The 12,123-nt window shown below is 41.1% G+C and overlaps 1 protein-coding gene across 1 annotated transcript in view; it reads left to right on the top strand.

Annotated features, from left to right (window-relative positions):
* Window positions 1–1,384: 1,384 nt before the first annotated feature.
* eml6 (EMAP like 6) overlaps window positions 1,385–12,123 on the top strand; it is a gene marked incomplete at both ends in the record, with an annotated part of 73,532 nt that continues 62,793 nt past the window's right edge. The window contains 6 exons of the mRNA XM_084156591.1: window positions 1,385–1,581; window positions 5,855–6,014; window positions 6,606–6,704; window positions 6,974–7,042; window positions 7,427–7,612; window positions 9,787–9,922. Of these exons, the coding sequence (XP_084012717.1) occupies window positions 1,385–1,581; window positions 5,855–6,014; window positions 6,606–6,704; window positions 6,974–7,042; window positions 7,427–7,612; window positions 9,787–9,922 (847 nt within the window). The remainder of the gene's footprint in view (window positions 1,582–5,854; window positions 6,015–6,605; window positions 6,705–6,973; window positions 7,043–7,426; window positions 7,613–9,786; window positions 9,923–12,123) is intronic.

Below are 12,123 nucleotides of genomic sequence, written 5' to 3'. Positions count from 1 at the left end.
TCTGTTTGGTCTGTTTCGCTAACGTTCCGGGAGGCCCGCGATGTTGCGACTCTGGGTTTAGAAACTCTATGACACTATCATCTACTACGGACAGCGCTCGAGCACATCCGAAAGATTTCTCTATCAGGTTCCAAGGACAGAGCTCGAGCTTTGTTGGTGCTGGTCGTAGTAGTTGTTTGGAGAGGCCAGTTCCATAAGTGTAATGGTTTTGATGACTGTAGAGAACTTCAAGCTCCAGAATCCATTGCTAAAATGGGAGATTGCCTACGAAGCGTCGTGGTAACCAAGCACCACCGCAGGCGTAAAGGCAACGAGAGCCCCTATTCTCAAAATAATTGCGTCGAGAACGCTCCTGAAGAGGATCCTGCCTACGTCAGAGTCCTTTATTCCAAGGATATCACCCCCCCCCCCCCCCCCTAAGAAAAAAATAATAATATAACGATTCCGTGTGTTGTGCCCTTCCTCATCATAATTTGTGCGTTTTTTCTATATGCTTTCTCATTCCCATCAATTCCAGCTCACCTAGTGTTGACCTAGTGTTGAGCATCATTTGGGATGCGAATAAATGACGGAAACGCGCCGAGAGTATTGGAGCTAATACAATTATTCTGTATTGCATGGGAATCGACGGCGTGTAACTCGGCGTTGTAATCCGTTGATTTCAACTTGAATAAGCACAAGGCAAATGCTTCACGGTCGATGTCAATCGAAATCGTCAAGAGGTTTGTCATGGCTTTATGATTGAAACCCGAACGAATACCATTCTGTCAGATATTCATATTTTCGCCTGATATCGCACCCAACCGTTTAGGATAGTGTAACCCTTTGACATGCATTTCCACGCTTTCGTTTTGTGAGCCAACATTGAGGACTATTGAGCTGTAATAGCTGAATGAGATGACATAGGATTAGAGTAGTCGGGTTATATTTTAAATGCCTTGAATTGGTAAAAAGGTATACAGTATAATGGCTATTTCGTATCAATGTATGTCATATAGTTCACCCGTTCAACAACGGTTTTATGTAGAATATAAAATGCTAAATAGAAGGCAATTTGAAGAGGCAACATAATTTCATTGGTCGTGTTGATTCATGAGGCCATCTGATTGTAACAAGTATAAGTAATCCATGATACTGGAATGTAGAGCTACATGTTAATGCAGAACTCCACTGTATAGGCTGTATGTCAAAGGGGATTGGCAACAGACAAGGGAGAAGGGATAGCTCATTATAGTGTGACACACTAGTGGCCATACTCTCTTGACCAGCCTCTATAGGATTTTACTCTGTGTTCATGTTGCTGCATTTTTGGAATAGAGTTGATCTGAGGTTGAGGTTGAATTGCAGTTTAGCCAAATACAATAGTCGAATAGTCTGACAAAGCATGGCTGACAAGACTGCTCCACGTTGCCAACTGAGGTTGGAATGGATTCATGGATACAGGGGGCATCAGTGCCGCAACAACTTGTATTACACTGCTGGGAAGGAGATTGTATATTTCGTCGCTGGAGTTGGCGTGGTTTACAACACCAGAGAACACACTCAGAAGTTCTTTTTGGGACACAATGATGACATTATCAGGTAAGTTACCTCAAAGTTACTCTTCCTATACTGCAGTACTTCCCAACACTCTCCTCTGGGACCACCAGACGTTTCACATATTGGTATTTGTTGTAGCCCTAAACCTGATTCAACTTGTCAAGGCCTTGATGATTAGTTGACTAATTGAATCAGGTGTGCCAGTTCAGGGCGTTGGGAAACCCTGCTATACTGAACCACTCACAGGGAATATTAATTCTCGGTGAAGTTATGCCGGGGTCATGACAGGGTCACACTGACTGCGGTTTGCATTCCTCCGGTCCACCAGAAGTCCAGGCATTTCAAAACAGCGTCCGGCAAGTAACTTTGCATTTGCATTGCTTTCTCCATGCTACATCACAAGCGTCTGATTCTTTTAACTTCTGCATTGCATTTGTCATGCATTAACCCTCCAGAAGTGAATGTTGAAGCTACTTTATGTCATTTTAACACACCGCAACAACACTGGTAGTGTATCTGGTTGAACATATGAATGTACGAATATACCACGGTTTTCTCACTTGGTAAACCAACGTCTTTAGACAAACTGAAAATTCCCACTTGGACAAAGTGCGACACCGGTTTTAATTTGCAGACAGAGCTACCTTATCACGAAAGTGTGATTCCAAATCACCTCTACTACATTCATCCCCCTTTGACCACCTCCGCTAGAGACCACCCCACGTTAGGCACCAATGTATCTGGTCGGATTCATACTGCGGCCATCTCAATCAGGAAACCAACATCTTAACCATTAGACCAACAGGAAATTCCCACCTGGGCCGAGGGTGACACTGCTCGCGGGCAGGTCTATAGGCCTACCTCATCATAAAAACATAATTCCAAATAACCTCCACTACAGTAACCTCACAATCATGTTAGCTCTCATTCAATGAAGTGATAATGCCAGACAGGCCATATCATTGGAGCTAACCCTAGCCCTAACCATAAACCTCACCCTAAGCCTTACTCTAACCCTAACTGTAACCCCAGGAAGCTGTTGTGTATCAACAGAGTTGCAGCTGATAGTTTGTTGGTAGTTTTAGTGTAGATCATTGAAAAACAAAGTAAAACAAGCATTAATTATTGGACAGGTTCAGGTAGACTTTCCTTGTTTCCATTTTTTTTTCCTGCTGTTTGGTGCCTAATGAATACGAGCCAGATGTTAGTTATCATTTTGTTTGAATGAGAAAGTGCCAAGCACCCCAAAACCAAGCAAAGTGTCCTGACCTCTTCATCAGCCACTGCTCCAGCATGTAAGGCCCTAATCCACAGACCTTTTAGATTAGGGTCATTCTGTGTGAAAATGAACCAGAAAAATTAGTGAAATGCAACATTTGAACCTCTGGATTTGCACTTGCATAGATGGGTGTTAACACATTACTTTTGAACAGAGGAGTTAATTGACAGACTATCAGAAGCACTTAAAATGAAATCCATGAACCAGTGTTTCCCCAATCATTGTAAAGGCTGGACAGGCACCCATTTTCCCACTGACTTCAGAGAGACATTACTTGAAAGTTTATGGGAAGATCTCAATTGCATCCTCACTCATCTCTCCTCGTCTCCTTCTCAATACCCATTGGATGAGAAAGCCAGAGGTCCCTCCCCTCTGACCTTCTCATCCAATGGGTTTTGAGAAGGAGGCAAGGAGAGGGGATGTGAAGAGTATACAATTGAGATTCTCCCAGCCTACTTAGTTGACACAGCAGACTCAAGACCATTGCTATTGAACATCCTATACTAGTTTGTGCGCGTTACCCATTATGTTAGTGTTTATTCTTGCTACTTGCTAGCATTGGTGTCTGGGAATGCTAAAATAGAAAATCTCTGCATTTGTTTCATTTTCTCTTCGAGTTAATCAATTGACATCACCATGTGATGTAAATTGAGCCTCATGATTGGGCCAGTGAGGTATCGGTCATCCAATCAGAAAACAACTTGTCCTGAGGATTGCCTGTTTTCGCTTCTTTAATTCATAGCTGTTGAATGGTTGCATTTCCAGACCTTGTGTCAGGTACACATTACTATTATACAGTGGCTTGTCTGTGAAGTATTTGCAGACTTCATAGTTTAATTTATTTCAGCATTCATCTATTCATGCTCAATGGAATGCATTATTAAATGTGGTACCACGGCCCATTGCTAGTTACTGCATGCAGTCATTTTTAAACTTTACAATTCATATTGATATAGCCTATACCTGTAGTATTATAATGAAGACCATTATAATACCTATTTGTTCTACAACACTTAATAAAAAGTAGTCTTATATGCTTGCAAACGTTGGACAGCTGCCTCAAATTATGCTACATGTAGCCTACATTGAAATTGATAAGCATTTCGGTTGACGTGGATAAGCGAATGCCTTGACATATGCACCAGAATTAGCACCCATTTCCCCATACCAATGGACTATATGCTAATGTAGGGAGGGAATCACCAGAGGGGGATTCACCAACCATGAGCAAAAAGGGCTTATGCGATGAACTGCAAACCTATTATATTTATTAAATTTTTTGTTTTACAAGCCTGGGTTCAGTGTATGGTCGCACCAGTGCAGGATATGTTTCCTAGTAAAAATAACTATGAAATTAGGAAAACATACTGCATTCACTTTTCCCTGAGAGGTGAGTTTTTTATTGGCTTGTGGAGTTAAAGCTACATTCTGGGATTCTTTCTTCAGCTAAATGCCACCAGTCTGCTGTCAGATGAAATATTTTTTGCACTTTCATAATGATGCTTTGTAAAGGCCATCTAAACTGGGTAACCCAGCACCAGTAGTAGGCATGAAGAATGGTTGACTTGACCGCTTGACATGATTTTGAAGTGCAATGCAAGTTTTGACTGGGACAGCATCTAGGGATTAAGGATTCATGGAAAATGTATGAGATGATGGGCAAATCATTGAAAATCATGTTTATCTTCGTGTTGTCCTAAATAGGGAACACAGTCACTCATTGTCCGTGAGAATGACATGCAACCTTTGGGCTTGCTTTGAGGAGAATAATTGGAGGAAGCATGTGCCAGTCCGCACAAGGGCTGATGCGTGTCAGTGCAATCCGCTAGTTCAGCTCTATCTGTGCGTGACAATGCCCGATGCAAGCAGACAGAGGAGGAAAAACTGCTGACAATGGGGACGTGGAGATTGCTGATGATGCCAACATTGAGAATTAAAGGACTGATTTTCTGTTTGGCTTGCAGTCACTTACATCATTATCTGCATTTCCAATTATGCCGGAGTAAATCCTAACAAATGGTTTGACTATTACGTGTGTGTCTGTCAGCTATCACGTGGCTAGTTTACTCATGTTCGTGGGCACGATGCTTGACCACTGAATCATCGATTGCTTCTGGCATCAACCCACCCTCTCCCTATTCTACAGCTGGACATCAGACTGTTAAAAGGAGTTAGAAGGACCAAACACTCTATGCACAACTGTAAAAAATGAAAATTAACACCAGTGCAGATTTAGATGCAAACGTGTCTTATCCTAAGCTGAAAATGTATTTTTATCCAAATCTAAACACTACTTATGTCAAAGCACGGTAAAGCTTCAAATGCCGCTGACTTATGAAGCATCTACAAACTAAAAGTAATACTGAATGAATGAGGCCTGCAAGTCCAAAATTGTACAAATACCTCAACATTATAAATTAGATCTCAATGATCCTTTTGGATACAATGCCAAATATAAATAATATCCTTCCCCCAAAGGACCTTTCTATGGATGAAATTCTAAATATCTTGGTCATTGTTTTTACATTTTCACACGGAATGAAACACTAATCATATTGTCAAGGTATTATATGGATATTATCTGGATTACAATTGATGAAATAAAATGGTGGTACATTTTACGGGATGTTGACTGGGAAATTAAAACTGGAATCCTTAATGGTGAAACTGCCACGTCCGTTTGCAATATTACAACGACAAAGAAGTTACTGCAAACCGCAAATACCTTTATTTTTTTCTCGGACATCATTGCACACGTGATAGAACAGCAGAATATGTACTGCATTTGTATTTTTTATTTTATTTTTTTACCACGCTCCTCACCTCCGCTTCGTCAACAAAAGAAAAGCGAGAACAACGGCAGTGGGGCGGACAGTGGTGCTGTTTTCCTTACTGCCGATTCCATCTTTAAACGCATAGTTAAATACATGATAACCAATGTTTATGTATATCAGTATGTTTCATATAAGCTGTGTTTTTTTGTAAAGGATCTATGCTTGCCTATAATGGTTATTTGTCTCCGGTCAACCCACACAGTCTTGCTATGCATCCTGACAAAGTTCAAGTGGCCACAGGACAAGTTGGGAAGGAACCTTACATCTGTGTTTGGGACACGTACGCTTTGCAGACTGTGTCCATCCTGCGAGACGTGCACACACATGGGGTGGCGTGTCTGGCGTTTGATGTAGACGGACAGGTGAGGAACTCCTTTGAGCTGGTCTCCTTTGATTTGAGAAGGTTTAGCTTAGATTGAGTACTTTGAGCTGTTCTTCTTGGTGTAGGGTGAAGATCTGTACCTAGGGGAAAATTCACCCTGGAGCATCGTTCATTGAGAGAGAAGGCCAAAAAATAGTTTTAAAGGGTTTTGTCAACACTTAACATTACGTATTTATACAATGTACAGTAGTTACTTTATAATGGAAATGTGATTACTTAGCATTACACAGTAACTGCTGATAAGTAAAATATTACACCACTTTATTTGTCACACCTGTAATACCACATGTAATCCCTATACCTATATGTAAATATGCAATAAGAACTGTCTACTCACTCATGGGTGCAGGAACTATAATGACACGCTAAGATGGCAAGGTAGCTTGTACAAACCATTTTTATGTTTTCCCATGTTTGAAGAATGTTTCAGAATGGTTTTACGGTGTTCTATAAAATGCCTCCTTAGGACTGCCATTTTTCAGAATGGGTGCTCACCCTAAACATAGAGAGTGGATGAATTTAAGCAGGTTTGATTTGCCACTAATTGGTTTTCTATTGTCCCCTTGTGTAGCGATTAGCCTCTGTTGGGCTGGATGGCAAAAACACAGTGTGTGTCTGGGACTGGAGAAAAGGCAGGGTCCTGGCTACAGCAACTGGACACTCAGACAGGGTATGGTATATATTTTTGTGAACAACTAACATTTCAAAGGGAAGGGTTAGCACGTGTATGGAATAGTGCTGCTTGTGATTGCAATGCATGGACCTAGTTATTATTTTTTTTAAATATCTACGCTGTCGACACTAAGGAGTTCATGTCATTTTAATGTCATTTTTGTGTATGTCAGTGCTATGAAGCAGACAGAAAATGTAGCTCTTCAGTGTCGCTGGTGTGTTCCTTAATGTCACAGGTCATAATAACTGCTTTTGCTGCTGTTTCAGATCTTTGATATTGCCTGGGATCCATTCCAACTTCACAGGCTAGTAAGCTGTGGGGTGAAGCATATCAAGGTGAGGCCTGAGCCCCATAATTGGAGCTACACATAGTGTAACTATGGTAGTGCTTTATTTAACAGCCCATTTTAAGTTTGTACTTACCTGGTGTTTATAAGGTTTTAACTATGAAACTATGGGGTAACAATATACTTTCTGGTACTTACCTCAAAGAATTCAACACAATTGATAACTATCTGGTACCAAATGGAAGATGGTGACTTTTGTGTCAAGTGTAATTACAATGCAATTAAGTAATTACATAATAATTAACAACCTGGTTAACAGCGGGCTAAAATAGCGGGTAAAATAAAGCATTACCAGTGCTGATGTTTAACTTAAAAATTGTCAGTTGACCAAAAAAAAAAAGCCATCTAAAAAGTGAGCTTTCTCTTTACTCAGTTCTGGACCTTGTGTGGGAATGCCTTGACACCCAAGCGGGGGATCTTTGGGAAGACCGGTGACCTGCAGACCATTCTGTGCCTGGCTACGGCAAAGGAAGAAGTGACATACTCTGGAGCGCTGAATGGGGACATTTATGTCTGGAAGGGGCTGAACCTGGCTCGCACAGTCCAAGCAGCCCATGGAGTGAGTGGAATGCAGCTTCACTAACACATGAAGATTTACGGTCAAATTAATTATCACACTGTATAGTATTGTTTTTCCACATGCACATGCCTTGCGACCTGTAAACTCGAGCGACTGATATTTTGTTTAGCTTTAATGCCAATGCATATACATTTGTGAGGCTCACAGTCAACCCATGGTAGACACCCTGTTGGTCACATTGGTGCTGTGACTAGAGGCCTATTCAGACAGAAGAGTTGAAGCAGAGGTATTGCAGCTCAAATTTACTTTTTCAAATCATCCTACAGACGTTCATGCAGGTCAGACGTTTTGATTCGGAAAAAGCAGATTCTAAGGTTTCTGAAACACCTCCATCTGCCAAAATTGAGCAGATGGGCTCTATTTCAAAATATCACTTTTTTTTTGTAGAAGAACCGCAATTCCATGCATTCCACACATGAGCACTCGCGACAAACTAGTTGTGAACATAGCGTGTTAACCAGGTTTTTTCATAACTCATTTAAGGAGGCTACTTGCAAATGTATTTTCTGTATTTTGAAAATACAAATTACATGAATTGTAATGAAATACATGTTTTGACACTAGTATTTAGTAGTTTAATTTTATACATTGGTCTTTAGGGTATTTTGTACACTGAACAAAAATATAACTGCAACAAGTAAAGTGTTGGTCCCATGTTTCATGCGCTGAAATAAAATATTCCAGAAATCTTCCATATGCACAAAAAGCTTATTTCTTTCTAACTTTGTGCACAAATTTGTTTACATCTCTGTTAGTGAGCAATGCTCCTTTGCCAAAATAATCCATCCACCTGACAGGTATGGCATATTAAGAGGCTGATTAAACAGCATGATCATTACACAGGTGCACCTTGTACTGGGGACAATAAAAGGCCACTCTAAAATGTGCAGTTTTGTCACTCAACACAATGCCACAATTGGCATGCTGACTGCAGGAATGTCCACCAGAGCTGTTGCCAGATAAATGAATGTTCATTTCTCTACCATAAGCTGCTTCCAATGTCATTTTAGAGAATTTGGCAGTACGTCCAACCGGCCTCATAACCGCAGACCACGTGTAACCACGCCAGCCCAGGACCTCCACATCCGGCTTCTTCACCTGCAGGATTGTCTGAGACCAACCACCCGGACAGCTGATGAAACTGTGGGTTTGCACAACCGAAGATTCTTCTGCACAAACTGTCAGAAACCGTCTTAGGGAAGCTCATCTGCGTGCTCGTCGTCCTCACCAGGTTCTTGACATGACTGCAGTTTGGTGTCATAACCGACTTCAGTGGGCAAATGCTCACCTTCGATGGCCACTGGCATGCTGGAGAAGTGTGCTCTTCACGGATTAATCCAGGTTTCAACTGTACTGGGCAGATGGCAGACGGCGTGTATGACGTCGTGTGGACGAGTGGTTTGCTGATGTCAACGTTGTGAACAGAGTATGGACAGGCATAAGCTACAGACAACGAACACAATTGCATTTTATTGATGGCAATTTGAATGCACAGAGATACTGTGACAAGATCCTGAGGCCCATTGTTGTGCCATTCATCCGCCGCCATCACCTCATGTTTCAGCTGCCCTGTGTCGCAAGGATCTGTACACAGTACACAGCTGAATATGTCCCAGTTCTTCCATGGCCTGCATACTCACCAGACATGTCACCCATTGAGCATGTTTGGGATGCTCTGGATTGACGTGTACGACAGCGTGTTCTAGTTCCTGCCAATATCCAGTAACTTCGCACAGCCATTTGAAGAGGAGTGGGACAACATTCCACAGGCCACAATCAACAGCCTGATCAACTCTATGCGAAGGAGATGTGTCTCGCTGTGTGAGGCAAATGGTGGTCACACCAGATACTGACTGATTTAGCTGATCCACGCCCTTATCTTTTTTTAAGGTATCTGACCAACAGATGCATATCTGTATTCCCAGTCATGTGAAATCCATAGATTAGGGCCTAATTTATTTATTTCAATTGACTGATTTCCTTATATGAACTGTAACTCAGTGAAGTCTTTTGCAATTGTTGCATTTATATTTTTGTTGAGTGTATTTTGTAACAACATGCATTTTTATGTATCAGTCGTTTTCATTTGCACTTTGTTCGATTTCTGACTTGGTGACATTTTAGATCTGTTTTTTCCTGTAACTTCTCCACAGGCAGGGATTTTCAGCATGCATGCCTGTGAGGAAGGGTTTGCTACAGGCGGGCGGGACGGCTGCGTGAGACTGTGGGACGTGGACTTCAAACCCATCACTAAGATCGACCTCCGAGAGACTGAGCAAGGATACAAAAGTAGGTTGCAATTATGACATTCATTTGGTGGTCCTCTGTAGCTCAGCTGGTAGAGCACGGCGCTTGTAACGCCAAGGTAGTGGGTTCGATCCCCGGGACCACCCATACACAAAAAATGTATGCACGCATGACTGTAAGTCGCTTTGGATAAAAGCGTCTGCTAAATGGCATATTATATTATTATTATTTGGTACTCGTTACATTTATTATGCTCAGGCAGAACAGAATTATGGTCCAATTCACGCACCTATCAATATAACGCCTTGTCATCCCTACTGCCTCTGATCTGGCGGACGAACTAAACACACATACTGCATTTGTAAATGATGTCTGAGTGTTGGCGTGTGCCCATCTTTCCATAAAAATAAATAAGGCCGCTCTAAAATGCAGTTTTGTCACACAACACAATGCCACAGATGTCTCAAGTTTGTGCAATTGGGATGCTGACTGCATTTTGTTGTGTTACAAAGTGGGATTAAAATTGATTTAATTGTATTTTTTTTGTCAATGATCTACAGAATATTTAAATATTTAAAATGTAAAAAATTGTAACAAAGATTCATGAAAAGTAAAACACTAATATATCTGGATTTGATAACTATTCAACCCCCTGAGTCGATACATGTTTGAATCACCTTTGGCAGCGATTACAGCTGTGAGTCTTTCTGGGTAAGTCTCTAAGAGCTTTGCAAACCTGGATTGTACAATATTTGCCCATTTTTATTATTTTAAGTACTGTTGAATTGGTTGTTGAAATAATAAAAATGGGTGTACTGTTGAATTGGTTGTTGATTATTGCTGGACAACCATTTTCAGGTCTTGCCATAGATTTTCAAGCAGATTTAAGTCAAAACTGTAACTCGGCCACTCCGGAACATTCACTGTCTTCTTTTTAAACAACTCCAGTGTAGATTTGGCCTTATGTTTTAGGTTATTGTCCTGCTGAAATGTGAATCTCCCAGTGTCTGGTGGAAAGCAGCAAATCAGTTTTCCTTTAGGATTTTGCCTGTGCTTAGCTCCATTCTGTTACTTTTTTCTCCTGAAAAACATCCCTCCTTAACGATTACAAGCATACCTATAACATGATGTAGCCACCACTATGCTTGAAAATATGGAGAGTGTGGCACTCAGTAATATGATGTATTGTATTTGCCCCAAACATAACACTTTGTATTCAGGACAAAAAGTTTATTGCTTTGACACATTTTTTGCAGTATTACTTTAGTGCCTTGTTGCAAGTAGGATATGTGTTTTGGAATATTTTTGTTCTGTACAGGCTTCCTTCTTTTCACTCTGTCAATTAGGTTAGTATTGTGGAGTAACTTCAATGTTGTTGATCCATCGCCAGTTTTCTCCTATCACAGCCATTAAACTCTAACTGTTTTAAAGTCACCATTGGCCTTATGGTGAAATCCCTGAGCGGTTTCCTTCCTCTTCGGCAACTGATTTAGGAAGGACGCCTGTATCTTATTTTATTTTATTTATCTACCAATAGGTACAATTCTTTGCGAGGCATCGGAAAACCTCCCTTGTCTTTGTGCTTGAATCTGTGTTTTGAAATTCACTGTTCGAATGAGGGACCTTACAATTATCTATATGTGTGGGGTACGGAGATAAGGTAGTCATTCAAAAATCATGTTAAACACTGTTATTGCACACATAGTGAGTCCATGCAAATTATTATGTGACTTGTTAAGCACATTTCTACTCCTGAACTTGTTTAGGCTTGCCATAGCAAAGGGGTTGAATACTTGTTGACTCAAGACATTTCAGCTTTAAATGTTTTATTCATTAGTAAAAATGTGGAAAAACATAATTCCACTTTGACGATATGGGTTATTGTGTGTAAGCCAGCGACAAAACAAATCTAAGGCATAGAGTAGGGTAGAGTTCCTATCTAGTCAGAAATGCCATCCTGCAACCCACTGCTGGCTTGCCTTAGAAGCTAAGCTCTGTTGAGCCTGGTCGGTCCCTGGATGCTGCTGGACGTGGTGTTGGTGGGCCAGTAATCTCTCGTGGACAGACGCAAGTAACATAACTGGCATCGTAGCGTCTGGTAACAGACTGTGGGATGTGAAAAATCACAAGGAACTTTGTTCAGTGCAGAGATTTTTCATCACTGATCATTTAGATAAATCACGATTGACCCGGTGTCCTGGCTTAAATGCCCAAGATGGCCTCATTCCATCATGGCCACTTAA

This window comes from Coregonus lavaretus (genome assembly GCF_964263955.1).
Source record: "Coregonus lavaretus genome assembly, chromosome: 40".
NCBI classification, from domain to species: domain Eukaryota; kingdom Metazoa; phylum Chordata; class Actinopteri; order Salmoniformes; family Salmonidae; genus Coregonus; species Coregonus lavaretus.
This window is presented reverse-complemented; position numbering and strand designations above follow the sequence as displayed.